Genomic DNA, 15,217 nt, shown 5'->3' on the forward strand with positions numbered 1-15,217 from the left:
AACACCTTAAAGGTGACACGTTTTAAAAGAATACCCCCCCCCCCTTAGAAAAGCATTACCTAATGTCATTATACTATTGTAACCTACCATGATATATAACTGCTGAGCTATTCGAGAGCAGGGGTCACGGTTATGTAATCTAGGCAACAGAACACACTGTGTATCACTGACAAACTATGACACTGACTATTCAAAGTTGTCCTCCGAATTTGTGAGTGTTTATGTTCCTAGCACATTTGACGAATAGCCCAGTCTGCGATGACCCCCACCCCTATCCGCATTATCAGTCTAGATCAGTGAAGAAGCATCGCCAAAACAAATGAAAAAAGTGCAGCGTCATGCATTATAAAATCAAAATAAGTACTTAATCACACTTTACACTGATTTAATTCCTGATACCTAATATTAAAAAAGTTTTAAAGTAGAGAGATTCAAGTACAAAAATGGTATTTCGAGGAAAAAAACTGCATACAAATATATCTTTTAAATTATTTATTTTTTGTGACACTCATTTTATTTCTAAGTATTGAAACAGACAAGGCGGATCATGCTACATCTCGAATGTAGCGAAAACATCAATTTTTCATTGCAAAAATCTCATGGCAACTTATTAGTGAAATTGGATGATTTTTAATTACTTGCTAGTGTACCACAGAACACTACACAAGATAAACTACTAGTACAGTTTGAATTATAGGATCTTCGTTTTCTGATTCCTCCTCTTAAGCTTCTGATGAACCACAGCAAGAGTCGTGAAGAAATTTCCCATGAACAGAATAAGGAAGCATAGGCTGCACAGCAAGACCTGGAATTAATTATAGAAAGAATGTGAATTACTGCTTTGGTTGATTTCCACGTTCTGAAACATAGATAATAAAGAGGCATTAAGACAATTAGAACTTATACATACCACTACCAAAAAAAGAGAGTATTAACGGTTGCAGTACGTGACTTTCAGATACAAAATCTTGATTTGATTTGCTCAAACATTGTAGCGTACTCCGAACGAGCTTTTTATCTTGAAAAGTAAACTTGGAAGTCCAAACTACATTTCAACTGCCTATATACCATTAGTAAGACGTGCTTTTGAATTAATGAGTCAAAATGTTTAACAAAAGCAATAAGAAAGAGTAAAAACTGGACTGTAAGAGTGCTGACCTGCCATTCTTTGCAGTCTGGGAGCTGAGCCATTCTGAAGAGAGAGAGGCTATTGAAGAGCTGCCAGAACTACAAGAAAACAAGTTTTAGAATGGTGTATGTTTTTATGTGAGACAAATACAACAAACTGGAAGACACCAAATGTTACAAAAGATATCAAACCTTAATTGAAGTTATCATGTAAACATGCAAGACATTCAATTGTCCAAACCATGACAAAGCATAATTGTTAATGCAAACTCATGCAGAACTTATTTGCGGATGTTCCAATGACAGTATACTCACATGACCGAAAAATAGGAAGGGCAAAAGAAATGTCAGTCCTTTCCACATCCAAGACTGAAATCCTTCTAAGAATCAAAATCAACATGTCAGCATTACATTAAAGTTTTAAAATGATTTTCTATGTGATGCAGACAGCATATTTATTCAACGACCATGACCTCACCCACGGTCAGATCCATGTTGTGTCTTTCTCCTAGTGTTCTGAGTCTGTATAGACATCCACTCTGATAATAACACTGCAGACATTGAACAAAACCTGCATGTTCATGAGCAGATGTTTAGATGACAGCGTCAGAAAGATTTGCTTTAATTTACTTTTCCAAAGACTTGACCTTACTTTGATACAGGGAGTAAGCCAGGAATTGGTTCCTGAATATCTTGTACAAGTTGCCATCTGGCCTTGAGTTAAGAAAGGAGGACATTTCAATCATGTAGTGCCAAAAAAAACACAGTTCAAAGATAGTCTGCATGTGTTTCACACATTTACTCACCATGTCAGCATTACACCAGACAAAAAAGCTGAGACGTAATGATGGAAAACCCACCAGCCTTTAATTCTGTAATGTTGGCAACACGGGGGGAAATTAATTTGCAAAATAAAATTTTTTAAAAGTCGAATTTCTTCCGAAGTACATATATATAGAGCTGACCTGGAGCCATTGGTAATGAGGATACTTTCCCTGATTGTTAATGTGCAGTAATACCACACTAGCAGGAAGTTGAGAATAGCATCAAGAAATCTGCAGACATGTTTAGAAATTAAACACAAATGTTCCACTGACATATGGGAAGGACATCATTTTTCTAGAAATGCTTACCTGTAGTTTGTAAAGAAATAGCACGTGAAGGAAAACAGCAGCAGGATGAACGTGAGGTACAGCTTGAACTTTTCATATTCATCTTTGTAGGCAAATCTGATGATGAGTTTTCAAAATGTTAAAAGTAGAAATAACTTTTTAGAAAAAAAAAAAAACTTACTTTAACTGTTTGCTGAGCAGAGTGACATTCACATTTCCTAGAACCAAACTGAGGTACAGCCTGCAATACAAAATCATATTGAATCACTCCTCCATTTTTAATATAACTAAGAATACAATGCAAGAATATGATTTGAACTATTTTATGAGCAATAGGTTTTGATATTCATCTAAACTTTTGTATTTTTTAGCAAGGTTAGCTTGATTTTGTCACCCATTTTTCCTTGGAAGGAAGGCTTCCATTTCCAATAAAGCATTGGTTTGCATCTTTATTTTCTCTTTTATTCCACCAAGGACATCTTCTTCTGACTGTCCTTTGCTGCACCTGGTTGATGATATAAAAAGAACATCAGGGTTATCACCGACACATCTGAGTTCAAGTGCTTTGGTCAAAGTTTGTGTGTTGTTGTCAGTTACTTTTTCACAAGAGATGACATCTCCTTGAGTCGTGTTTGGTGATGGCAAATGGAGGAAGAGCAGCTCTTTTGGAGTTTGGAAATCTCATCCAGTTTTTGTAGGTATAATCTGTGTGTCTCCTGATTGTCAACAAATACAACTTATGCTGTGCACAGTTAATGGATGTTGCTGATATTTCCTCTACAAAACTATAAACATTTAATATTTAACATGACGCAAAAGGTGTTGGTTATTTATGCTGACTTACCTGAGCATGCTGATACTCTTCTTCCAGACTTTCGCACTGCTGCAGGACATCTGTTAAACTTTGCGGCATTTTGGGAGTCATTTTCTATCCGCTTCAATTTACTCCAAATTATTGGCTTCAAATGTAAATATGTATTTTTTTCCTCCACATTAAATGACTAGCACATAATGTGGCGAAGTATTATTCGTCAGGGTGTGTGTGTCATTATCATGGATAGTTTATTGCACCGAGTGAACTTTGACTGGTATGCGTGTTGAAAATCCAGACATGGACATTGTGTAAAAGGTATTTCTCAGTTTAACTCAGTGTGCTATTATTAAACACACTAATGTTGAGTTGTTAATCTTGACAAAATCACATAGCATTAAATATATCATGGAAGACAGTAAGCCTCCAACATTGATAAAAAAAATGAAAAGAAAACTGATCAGGGAGGCTGATCACAAGTTGCAGGAATTTCTGGCAAATGGGAAATTGTGACATGGTTTGATGATAAAAAAAAAAAAAAAAAGTTTGAACTATTTGTTCGTAATTGTTAAAGCTAAATTTATATCATATTTTTTGGCTGGTTTTCTTTAGTAGAAACTGGGACCTTACCCTAACCTGTACCCAAATGAACTGGTCGCCAATCCGGGCAATTCACTACCTTTTGTATCCAGTATGGGGTGCTAGTGCGCCCTTATGGCAGCTTTCAAAGCACCAATGTGTTATTGACACAGCCCACGAAGAAGAGAAGCTCCTCATTACGCAAACATTGGACTTTCACACACAACTGATTGGACAAGGAAGCAACGGACTCACCGAAACGATAAATACTCTGCACACACATTTGGACATTTACCAACTAGATCCGGGACTGAAACGATCGATGTTTACATCTAGAAAGGACACTGCGAGATTCAGACCTGATAAGCTTGACCGGGATGCTTGCCATGTAATACAACGACTTCAGAAATGTATTTAAACGATTTGATGACGTTTGGGTACTCGTAACAGTTCGTGTGGTGCCTTCCCGGTAATTGTGGGGGAATGTATAGTGCTGCTGTTTACGTCCTGTCCACGGTGACGGGCTACGTCCTCACCTCCGCTCTCCTGCTCAAATGTCCTACTCTACTGCACCGGAAGAAGAAGGAGAGGTTCCATAGTAAGCATATTTCTCATCGTGGAGGTAAGTGAGTTGGGGTCATCGCTCCATTAAAGTCATTTAATTTGTGTGGTGATACAAGTACTCTACTCACACTCACTTAAGTATAAAAGTAAAATAATTGGAAATTGTTTTTGAAAATCAATGAAGCTGCTTGAATTTAGTGTGTGAATTTATTAGAGTGTGCAGATGTTCCTAATATTGTGATACTCTTGTTTGCATTGTAGGAGCAGCAGAGAACCTTGAGAACACAATGGCGGCTTTCAAACAGTAAGTTGAACTTCGAACCACAGCGCCAGGTGAAAGTCTGCAGCTGAACAAGGTGTGTGCATTGGTCCTTACAGTGCCGTGGCTCTTGGTACAGACATGTTGGAGCTTGACTGTCACCTGACCAAGGATGAGCAGATTGTGGTGTCACATGACCCACATCTCCAGCGAGTAACTGGTATTAATGCCTACATTTCTGAAATGGCATACGCGGTAAGTAGCTGCTTTAGAACAAAGTTTTTTTTTTCCAAAAGAACACAAAAACAATCCCTTTATAGCAAGTTTAATGTGTACATGTTCTTGTTGAACAAGACACACGTGCACAATCACCTTACCAACATAATAAACACTACTCATTCTGTTATTACTATAGTTATTACACATTCGTTCTTTTTTTGCATGTTCTAATGCGATCAAATGAATCTTTTCCTTCAATATTAGCTGTCATTTACTCACTCAATTGACCTCCATGTTTGACCTTTGACCTTCTCTGCTTTATGCTGTTTGCTCTGTGCAGGAGTTGCCACCATACCTCTGCAAGCTGCCTGTAACCTTTCAAAGGGGTGAGTGTCTTGGTCTGGGGCGCTCCCATGCACGCTCACTAGTCTGTCGGAGCAATTCATCAGACAGCCGCCACTGTTAAGCGATAAACATCCCACACAGGTTCTATTACATAATGACAATTTTTTTATATCGTCGGAGCGGCTTCGAACGTCACGTCGTCTGAAACTGACCCTGTTATCAACGTGTCCTTGTATGTACAGAGTGTATTTGCGAGGGCGGAGAGGACAAACGCATTCCTCTGCTCAAGGATGTTTTTGAAGCGTTTCCCAGCACCCCCGTCAACATTGACATCAAGGTCAACGACGACACGCTCATCAAGAAGGTGCCTGCGCGTGTACCGATGCTGCTCAAGAGCAAATTTGAAAGCCTACATTCAGATTAGGTTTACATATTTTCCGTATTTGTGTGGCAGGTATCCGAACTGGTTGTAAAATATGACAGAGAGCATCTTACGGTGTGGGGCAATGCCAGCAACCAAATAGTCAGGAAGTGTTACAAAGAGGTACGTATGTATGTCTGCTGCTTCCACATCACCCTTCAGTCAAAACAAATCGCTGTGAGACTTCCCAGTTATCGCTGAGCATCTTGGATTCATGTTTTGCAGAACCCTCGCATTCCTGTGTTTTTTAGCTCTCCCAGAGTGCTGCAGTTGTTGGGCCTCTTCTATACTGGCCTTCTCCCTTTTGTTCCCTTAAAGGAACAGTTCTTGGAGATTCCAATGCCCAATATTGCTAACAAGTAAGTATTATGTATGGAAAAGTAGACAGAATGTTTGTTTGGATATAAGACATAACCATTTTCTCCACATTTTGTTACAGTATCACAGTGTTATTATTATTGTTGTTGTTATTATTATTACAGTATTACATCTTTATAAGCTTTTTTAAAACTGTTTTGTAATTAATGTTTCAATGTACAGACGTTATGATCCAAAGAGAATAACCAAGAGTCAACGCCTCATCGCCTGGCTTGCAGACAGGTGAGTGACTTTTGCCAGTAAATAAATTATCATTGGACTTTGTCAGAATTAGCTACGCTTGACGTCATCCTTTGCTATTTTATCTGGTTTGCTAATGCACAATACTATTTTTTCCCTTTGTAGCTTGTTGATGAGGAAAGCACTCTTCAAGCATCTCACTGCTCGGGGAATACAGGTGAGGATTGAGAACTGGCTGTATGGGAAAACCATATCACACAGTTATTTACCCATCCTGTCCTATATGTTACGAAATACCATAGTGTAAATACTACGGTTGCATCTGGTTTCAGGTGTACGTTTGGGTGCTGAATGATGAAGAAGACTTCCAAAGGGCATTTGACTTGGGAGCGACAGGAGTTATGACAGATTTCCCCACCAAGCTTAAAGACTACTTGGATCAAGATGGCCTTTCCAAGCTTCAGTGACTTTTCTGTGGCCGCATCAACAACCCCAATATCGAATAATTGTGTTTGAGCGAACGCGACACATTTTTAAACAAACAGTTAAAGAAAAAAAATCAACGGCGGCCGCCTATTAAATCAATACACCCATTTTCTGTAATTATCACAGGCAAAGGTTAATCATTTTACTTGCATGTATTTGTGATGTTTGTAGTACTCTTGCACTGCTTCTCAAATAGTTGATTTTACACGCAAAAACACCAGCAAACTAAGCTGGCAATCACAATTTACCTCACAACTGACAGTCCCATTTTTAAATCTGCCTGCGTGTGTGCACTGATAACAATACTGAATTTCATTGAGTAACTTGGTCAGAATGGGAATTGAGCCACTGTCAGAGAGCATGGGTGACTGAGCATCTTGCGTTATCATCGAACGTGTTTTTTTGCCATTTGCTGTTAAGTGTTGTCAATTCAGCTTTTATATTCATTTGTATTTATTGATGGCGTACACACCTGTTTTATGATCTACTTGTATTGCAGATCTTAAAACAACTGAAATTTATGTATGTAAATGTAATGTATGTATATTATTTGTATGACTGGATGTGATTTTTGCATGCACACTTGATTATTCACTGGTGTTTTTGTGACTTGACCGTGATGTTGACAATTTAATTTTGTCGTGTTTACACAAGTGACAAGAGGTTTGTGGTGTTTCACCGACATAATTATAAGTATATATTTTAGTAACAATAAAAGCCACGCGATCTATTTTGAAAGAAGTATTTTTCTCGTGTAAATATAATCGTACCACTGTAGAAACTGCTATTGGTATGGTAAATGGTATCAATTTAACACGAGTGACACCGCCACAGAAATTGGTATCGTTTTTTGCCACTAGGGGGAGAGAGAGCGACATAAAGGAGTACGATGGTGAAGTACTGACAGCGAACGATGAGTCATGAGCAGTATAAACACGTTAAGGCTTACTTAATAAAAACTTAGTGTATGCCTGATGAAGAAAACGGTTCTTTATAATTCTTCATTTAAAAAATGTATTTCATTTACGAGATGATTCGCTTAAACGTGAACCTAGAGTCAATAAACTCGTAGTTAACGAGCTTTCTTTCTAAACCAATGAGCGCAGTGTTGCTATGCTGTTTTACTTACATGATTGGCCTTTCAACATGCCAATCATTCTTCAATCCATCCCTTGCCAAAGATCTAACAGTCAAGTTGAAATAAGCAATCTTCATCGCCGACATAAAAAAAACGTTTTGACGTTTTATGGCTATGAGATATGCCAGATGCGATTCAGTTACAGCCACCGTCGATTCTTCATTAAAATAAAATTGTATATTTTGTGATTGAAAATTAGCATTGCCTAGACCAAGGCAGTTGATGTTAGGGCTTTTAAAAGCAACAGATGTACTAATACAGCTTATGACACATTAATGTATGTCCAAATTTCGTATCAGCAAATCGGACTTAATGCTTTTCCAGGAATATATTGCATACACCAAATAACTATTTTTGCGTGTATGTTTACATACCACAAATGTTGCTGCAACGATTTTTTTTTGTATATACTACTTCTTGTTTATAATTGTTATAGTTGTTTACAGCGAAGCCGACTGTCAGAGAGGGGAATTATCTTGCTCCGGCTGGCAATGTGTACACTCTTTTCCTTCCTCCTCCAAACTGTGCTGGGCATCGTTGCGCGTCAAAACATTGCGTCTATGCACGACTTGCCAGCACGACTTGAGAGCAGAGACAAGAAGACGAGAGAATCTTTTTGCCTGGGAAGAAGCCCCAATACACATTTAAAATTGCCCTGCCACGAAGAAAACGAGGAGGTGCGACATTTTTAGTCTACGCGGAGGTTCCTTTTTCTCCCCCACAAAGGTAAAACTATTTGTCATGGATTGTTTTGTTGTCACTTTAGTGCATTTCTTGCTGCACACTGCATTTAATCACTGTTATTCTATGGAGATGATTCTAGTGTCGATGTCCGATCACAAAGTCTATGGTGCTTACAGATATTTATCAACACAATCGGCACTCTCCCCTAAACACATTATATATTTATTGGCTCGTCCCTTAACTGTACATTGATTTATTTAGACTTTTAAGTGACGTTTACACTGCCATCCACTTCATCCTCACATGTTGTTTTGTGGCGTCCGTCCCGAGCGCGTGCGCCACCGTACGCGTGCACGCGGCCATTTGTCGTGAACGTTCCATTGCCTCGACCATACGTGATCGATGCAAGTTTGCCTATGGCCCTCTCACGTGACCTGTCAGGTCACTGCAGCTTTTCAAGTGAGTGTCGGGTGGCAATGTGTGTGTGTTTGGGTGATTGTGTATGTCATGTGTGTGTGCGTGCATGTGCGCGCGCACACAGGATTGCTGAGCTCAGGCATCCCTGCCATCTGGGCTCCGTGTGGTGGCTAAAGTTCTGGCCCAGATAAAGTGTGCCACTGCCTGTGACCTGATTCATACAGTCGGCAATCACACTGCAGGCTTTCAGCGAAACCACCAATTCACAATTTCTTGTGTTCATTGATGTGTAATTGTAACACCAAATGGTGACGCATAGGCCTTCCAGTGCACGTTTTGGGCAGGCTTTTCCAAAACGTTTCGAAGGGCTGCACAAGTTTGAAAACTTGCAGCCTCGTCATATTGCGTCATCGTGCAGCTATACCGATGTTATTAATCATATTGTCAGTCAAGAGTTTACCATTGTTTACGTAGCGGTTCTTGTGAAGCCCTTTGAGGCATTTATGTTAGGGGATATTTAAATAAATTTGTTTATTTCAGTAGGGACAGATGCTACAATGTAGAATTTTTTTTTTTTAAATGCTATAAATGAATGCTTATTTCCAGTGCCTGTCCCTTTAAGAAAAGCATACAATAACAAATAATATTGTCACATTACAAGCATACATGCTTAAAACAAAAGGATACACATGATCACTGCATCTTCTGCTCTCACTCCAGCTATCTGCTCATAGCCACAACCTTTGATTTAGAAACACACTAAAACCGATGCCTCTGCACTTGTACTCAAGAAAATGTGTCCAATGCGATGACACCAACACTACGTCACCAGTCTGACAAATACTTTACAGCCATGTCAGCAGTGTACGGCAAACACTGATGACAACACCTTTAGCCGAATGCTAATTGATGCTCTGTGAATTGATTATGAAATCTGTTCGGCCAGTGATAGTGGCAGCACTTCTCCATATGAGTTATGGCCGAGTTTCTTGAGCATCATCACACTCGTGTGAGATATGCGGGGAGGAAAAGTGATGTCATTCTGCTGTATGCTTCTGGCCTGGGTAACACCGATTGGGGAACACGATTAAAGTCGGTGATTTGTGCTCGTGGGTGCAGCTCGTGCGCAGCATTAAACGCACGCTTCTACTTCTCTCTCTGTCACTGTCTGACTCGCGTGCCTCGCTTTGCCTCAATCGTCGGCGGCCGCGGCGGCATCAGTGGGTTATATAAGAAAGGTTTTTTTGTTGGGATATACAAGGGCCCTTTCGGCCAGGGAGACTCATGGCACGTAGCCCTTTGTGATGACACTCCGAAATGACCAGAACGGCCAGCGCTGTGACCTCAAACGATGCACGGTAGGACTGATGAATAGACAGTGGCAGCACAGCAAAAACTAATTCAATTGTGAGCCGAGGCCTTTAGACAAAGAGAACACAAGCGGGTGGAGGGGGGGCGAAAATAGACAATGATCGGAAGTGGACAAACACCAATATGACAATCTAAGGTTCTGTTTGGCAGCAATCATAGCTTCTGACATTTTTTCCCTGTATCATTTTCCACTGTGAAAACTTTTTAAATTCAAAGCCAATTTACAAATGCATTGATATAAACAAACACATAAAGATCAAGCTGTATCATTTTGAGCCATGACAATGCTACGACATTGGAAAACTGTCGACCCTGACTATAACTGGGTCCAGGTGTCCCAACTCCTCAGCAACGTTTTATTGCTACTCCTCAGGGAGTCAGAGGCGTTAAGCAGCGTATTGTGAATCTACCCTCGGGTGCTCTACCAGCTGGACATGCATGGAACTGCTCCAATGGGAGGCACCCACAAAGCAACCAAATCAGATTTCTGATGAAGCTTACAAATGATTGCAGCATTTGTTTGCTACTTAGATTTGAGCTAAACAGGCATAGAGGTCAGATAGTGACCATATACAGTATACACTTATATAGACATATTAAACATCTTGGTAACTGTATGTTGACACTTTTTGTCATTGCCTGTGAGTGTGTGTGTGTGCGTGTGTGTGTGTGTGTGTGTGTGGAGGGGGGGGGGGTAGTGATGGGGGAGGGCTGACAGTCATCTGTACTGAGCACCGCTTTGTGCCCCCATCCCACTCAGCTTGCACCAAGTCAGACAAAGGCAAAAAGGGCATGTCTCACTGCTTTATTTATTTCCATGTACAGGATGTAATCCCCACTCCCTTCATCACTTGAAACTTTATCGGCTTGTCTTGTATTAAAAACAATCATAGGCTAATAAAAGGGCCTTTCTTTCTACTTCTCCCGGACTGACAGCCATCCCTTCCATTCAGAGCTTTATTAGTTTTTCCAGATGGTTCCTTTAAGGCCGACAGGAAGGAGACACCAAATGGTGCGGCTCGTTGCGTTCTCATTAGTGGCGTGTAGTTAGATTTCAATGACTGCTCTGCTACCTCGTGAGAATTTACACTGTGGGAACAGCATGCCATTTTTATCATTTTTCTAGCTAACTGAGCTTGTATGATTCTACTGATGTCAGATAAGTTTGGCTGAATTTTCTTATTTGACTACAGGAAAGTCTGATTTGCCATGCAACACCAATTTGGTACACTAAATGTTTACCTAGATCATGCAAATTTGGCCATAAAATCTCAAACCTATGGAATAGTCCGTCCAGGCCAACTCACTAATCTTCTCAGTAACACAAGCAAGCAACACAAGTATTTTAAGGCCTTGGTCGCTTCGGTATCACGGAGTGAGTTCAGCGTGAGGCTCACAGTTGTGTTCGGCTAAGCAGATTAACTCCGTAGCTTCTTGCTAGACCTCTGAGTGAGCTATCTTCCCTGCCTACTTTGGTTGGCTAAATGGGAAGTGTGCCTGCAACTGTGGACAACCAACCCAATGCAGCTGCTCGGTCCGGAAATGGCTCGAGCCTGCCGGAGCTGGCTTGAAACTGAGTGTAGCAAATTTTAATCTGCCTTTTTGAGCCAATGGCTTCTCATTATCTTGAAAGAATCATGCAAATAGAATTTGAAAATTCTCCGCTGGCAGGTGTTTGCCTCCCGACCCACCGCCCACCACGGCCCTCACCTGTGTGTTGCGGTGCTTCCCTTGTGAGCCGACCTGGGCTGGCAGTCCCTTCTTGCACCGCCCGCCAACACCGCCCATGGTCAGAATGACGCGCTCCAAGACCTTCCAGGCCTACCTGCCTAGCTGCCACCGGACATACAGCTGCATCCATTGCCGGGCCCATTTAGCCAACCATGATGAGCTCATCTCCAAGGTAAACGGCAGCTGGCAGCCATTTTGCAGCACCTGTATTGCATTTAAATGGCCCAAGAAGAAAAAAAGGGGCTTTACAGATGTGTTTCATATTTTCCATCTTACACTTTTACAAGCATTTAGAACACTTCCCATGTTTGAATGTTTTGCACAGTTCTATAAGAGGCCATCATAGTAATATAAAAGGCCGGATGTGTGTCATCTTGCTTTCTTCTTTCCTCTGCAGTCGTTCCAGGGCAGCCAGGGCCGAGCCTACCTGTTCAACTCAGTGTGAGTGTCCGTCTTTTGTTCTTTGTTCCTCTCTCCATCTGCTTTCAATTGGCTTAACTTCGGCTGCTCGGAAATGAGCTCCTATGCACGCTACCCTCGGGAGACGAGCCGTTTTCCATACGCTGTTATTTAAGGAAGTTTGTGATGCAGCGGGTTGGCACATTGTTTTTTGTTGTTTTTCCGGCTGCAGCGTGGACGGAGCAAGCGTGCCTGGGGGGGAGGGGGATAAGGATATTCAAGTCAATGCTCTGCAGCCCAGTTGTCTGCTCTGAAAGCGAGTGGGTGGGATTCAGTGACTCACTCACTCTGTGCACATCACACTCTGTATGAAACCGAGCAAGTAGAACTCGCTTCTGTCTGTCTCTCTCACTCACTCGCTCGCTCTCTCTGTCTGGACCCATTCTTGTTCTTGCAGGGTGAACGTGGGGTGTGGTCCTGCAGAGGAGAGAGTTCTGCTCACAGGCCTGCACGCCGTGGCAGATATCTACTGTGAGAACTGTAAGACCACCCTGGGCTGGAAATACGTGAGTGCCCTTGGCTGATTTTCTGTACCGCACACAAACCGCTTCAAAGGTTGCGAGGTGATTAACAGCCAGGTCCTAATTTTATTTACACCTATTATATTTGGACCACCTCCTCATCCGGAATCAGTGAAGCTGCAGGCAGGGTTCATTAATAGGCATCTTTATTTATCTTTGGGGGCACTGTTTGGCAGCTTGGGAATAAAGCATAACATGTAACTTGAGAGCACCGATGGCCTTTGCTGTAACGAGATGACATCTGGTTGAACGTTAGTATTTTTGTTTTTTACTAAATTTATTTTGCCACTACAGACACAATTAATTTGACATTCCGTGATACTTTGCGTTACCCCCGACCAATGTGTTCCGCTAATGTCAAAGACAATTAACTAGTCCAAATACATAGGCAGTATTTATTTAGCCTGGGTGGTATTTTAGGTCGCATGTCAAGGGAATGAATTAGGCAGCACGCATGTTATCTTCCTTCATAGATCAACAGAGCTGACTGAGTTGTCAGAGGTGAACCCTGTCAGCACGGAGGTGAGAATTTACACTGTAGGGCACGTGAGCGTATTCCTTGGTGGTGGACTCGTACGAGCACACAATATCCTTGTTGTTCGGTGCCTGAGAGGGCTCCATTGAGCCTCAGCTCCATCTGTAACTTTCCCAGGATGAACATTTTCCTTCGTCAAACTTACGGGGGGTTATTTTTTCGGCCACGGTTCTATTCCCGTCCCGAGGTGGAGAACACATGGCGAGTGCACGCCCTCACACGTGTAATCGGCGGGCGGGGGTCGGCGGTCATGACATCGGTATCAGTTGCAGCTGTGTTGATTTTCTCCCGTCATCAAAGTTCTGTGATGAGGCCTTGACCCACTGCCCTTATATAACAGAAATAGGATCAGGTCACTCCAAATCCACACAGACAAAATAATGTAGACAGACTGCGCAGTGAAATACATTTCAGAATCTCAGGTTGTTAAATCAAAGTAACACGACTATTCTGTAATTGTGACTTTTGGTTGCTAGATTTATTCCGTTTTGATTTCTTGCTACAACAATGCCATCGTTAAATTGGGGATTTGTGACATGGCACTTGATGAAAATGACGGATTAGCAAGCAACAGTCATTGTGGCTCAGTATGGTCACATGACCGGCCAGGTCTTAACATATGCTCCAAACTGGGCCCTGATTCACAATATAGTTATGTGACAATTGTACAAAGTCTTACAAGCCACATGAATGACAATTTGTCTTGGACTCATTTTTTTAATCCCCAAAACCTACCTTTGAACAGGGGTGTGTTGACTTTTTCTACACTGCGCTGTCTGTAAACATATTACTGTAGTGTCTTTGAGCAAGATGTGAGTTAAATGTCATCCGTCCTGTCCTGTCCTCTGCCGCACCCTCCAGGAACATGCCTTTGAGAGCAGTCAGAAGTATAAAGAGGGCAAGTTCATCATCGAGCTGGCCCACATGATCAAGGACAACGGCTGGGACTGAGCAACAAGCCGGCCGGGACACGAGCACAGCGGAAGGGGAGAGGGTTGGGTGAATGGATGGATGGGGGAGGGCGGGGAGGGTGTTAGGGGGGGGTTGTAGTGGGTGAGTGTGTGACTTTGGTTTGGCTGATTTACCATTAACCTCTGTAAGTCCCTGCCCATTCCTCCCCTACGACGCCTCTTGCACACACCGACACTCACACGCGTCAGGTCGCTGACATCCAAGCCGGGCGCTGCGGCGGATGACCTATGACCGCGGATGAGACGACAGCTCTCCTTTTCTTACCGAAACCCGATTCTGTATCTTTAGGATCTTCGCGCACCACTAGAGCATGCGCTTGTGTTCAAAACCAGCTCAGAGGAAACGCATCCAGCAGTCAGCCTTGTTTGGCTGTTCTGCCACCCCACCCCACGTTGCTAGCGATGACCTAAGATGATTATAACAAATCGACATGATTGGGGCGGTGCCAGCTGGGTCAGTGACGAGGCTTGGCACAGACGGGTGCGGGGATTGACGCTCAGCGGACCGTTCACTAAAACCCAAAGAGGGGAGGGGATGAGTGGAAGATAGTGTTCCAGGGAGCTTCGACGGCTTCTGGCTGAGAGCCGGTCCAGCTCAGGGCGGCCCCTTTGAATGACAAACAGCTTCCAGCGTCATCAGCTTCTCTTCTGGTTGAAATCCCTCCAAAGTCACCTGCGGATCAGAGAAAAGATCTCGCGTGGTCCCCAAAGTTCTCTTGTAGGCTGACTAGGCAAGAAAGCTTCAGTTGGATGGTGATCATGATGTAGAGAAATGGTATGACATTTCATGTGTTTTATTTCCTTGACCACAATGAAATGTATTGTGGATGCTAAAAAGCTAATGATTCACATAGTGGTGTGTGCCGTGTTTGTGCAATCGCAATTTAGAGGAAATTACTTCCTTGACC

General features: G+C 42.2%; 3 protein-coding genes across 4 annotated transcripts; 2 read left to right on the forward strand and 1 right to left on the reverse strand.

Moving 5' to 3' along the window:
• Positions 1 to 491: 491 nt before the first annotated feature.
• Positions 492 to 3,810, reverse strand: LOC119132779 (ion channel TACAN-like). The gene is made up of 12 exons (XM_037268261.1): positions 3,085 to 3,810; positions 2,838 to 2,956; positions 2,635 to 2,745; positions 2,422 to 2,481; positions 2,262 to 2,357; positions 2,094 to 2,183; positions 1,935 to 2,000; positions 1,781 to 1,842; positions 1,607 to 1,699; positions 1,444 to 1,508; positions 1,159 to 1,227; positions 492 to 805 (listed from the first exon to the last, which is right to left on the reverse strand). Exons 1-12 carry the CDS (start codon positions 3,163 to 3,165, stop codon positions 692 to 694), a joined length of 1,026 nt encoding a protein of 341 aa, XP_037124156.1. The 5' UTR covers positions 3,166 to 3,810; the 3' UTR covers positions 492 to 691.
• A 42-nt stretch (positions 3,811 to 3,852) lies between these two features.
• Positions 3,853 to 7,220, forward strand: gdpd1 (glycerophosphodiester phosphodiesterase domain containing 1). 2 transcript variants are annotated; one of them, XM_037268262.1, is made up of 11 exons: positions 3,853 to 4,018; positions 4,122 to 4,252; positions 4,456 to 4,498; positions 4,573 to 4,708; positions 5,013 to 5,058; positions 5,260 to 5,381; positions 5,472 to 5,561; positions 5,664 to 5,797; positions 5,979 to 6,038; positions 6,162 to 6,213; positions 6,329 to 7,220. In XM_037268262.1, the coding sequence occupies exons 1-11, from the start codon at positions 4,008 to 4,010 to the stop codon at positions 6,461 to 6,463; spliced, it is 960 nt and encodes a 319-aa protein (XP_037124157.1). In that variant the 5' UTR covers positions 3,853 to 4,007; the 3' UTR covers positions 6,464 to 7,220. The 2 variants fall into 2 exon arrangements, with proteins under 2 accessions (XP_037124157.1, XP_037124158.1); XM_037268263.1 differs by having other exon boundaries at positions 3,854 to 4,252.
• On the forward strand, positions 7,139 to 14,307 carry ypel2b (yippee-like 2b). Its single transcript, XM_037268264.1, has 6 exons — positions 7,139 to 7,145; positions 8,215 to 8,346; positions 11,764 to 11,995; positions 12,221 to 12,264; positions 12,680 to 12,788; positions 14,200 to 14,307. Exons 3-6 carry the CDS (start codon positions 11,879 to 11,881, stop codon positions 14,287 to 14,289), a joined length of 360 nt encoding a protein of 119 aa, XP_037124159.1. The 5' UTR covers positions 7,139 to 7,145; positions 8,215 to 8,346; positions 11,764 to 11,878; the 3' UTR covers positions 14,290 to 14,307.
• Positions 14,308 to 15,217: the final 910 nt, after the last annotated feature.

The sequence above is a fragment of the Syngnathus acus genome, chromosome 13, assembly GCF_901709675.1.
Source record: "Syngnathus acus chromosome 13, fSynAcu1.2, whole genome shotgun sequence".
NCBI lineage: Eukaryota > Metazoa > Chordata > Actinopteri > Syngnathiformes > Syngnathidae > Syngnathus > Syngnathus acus.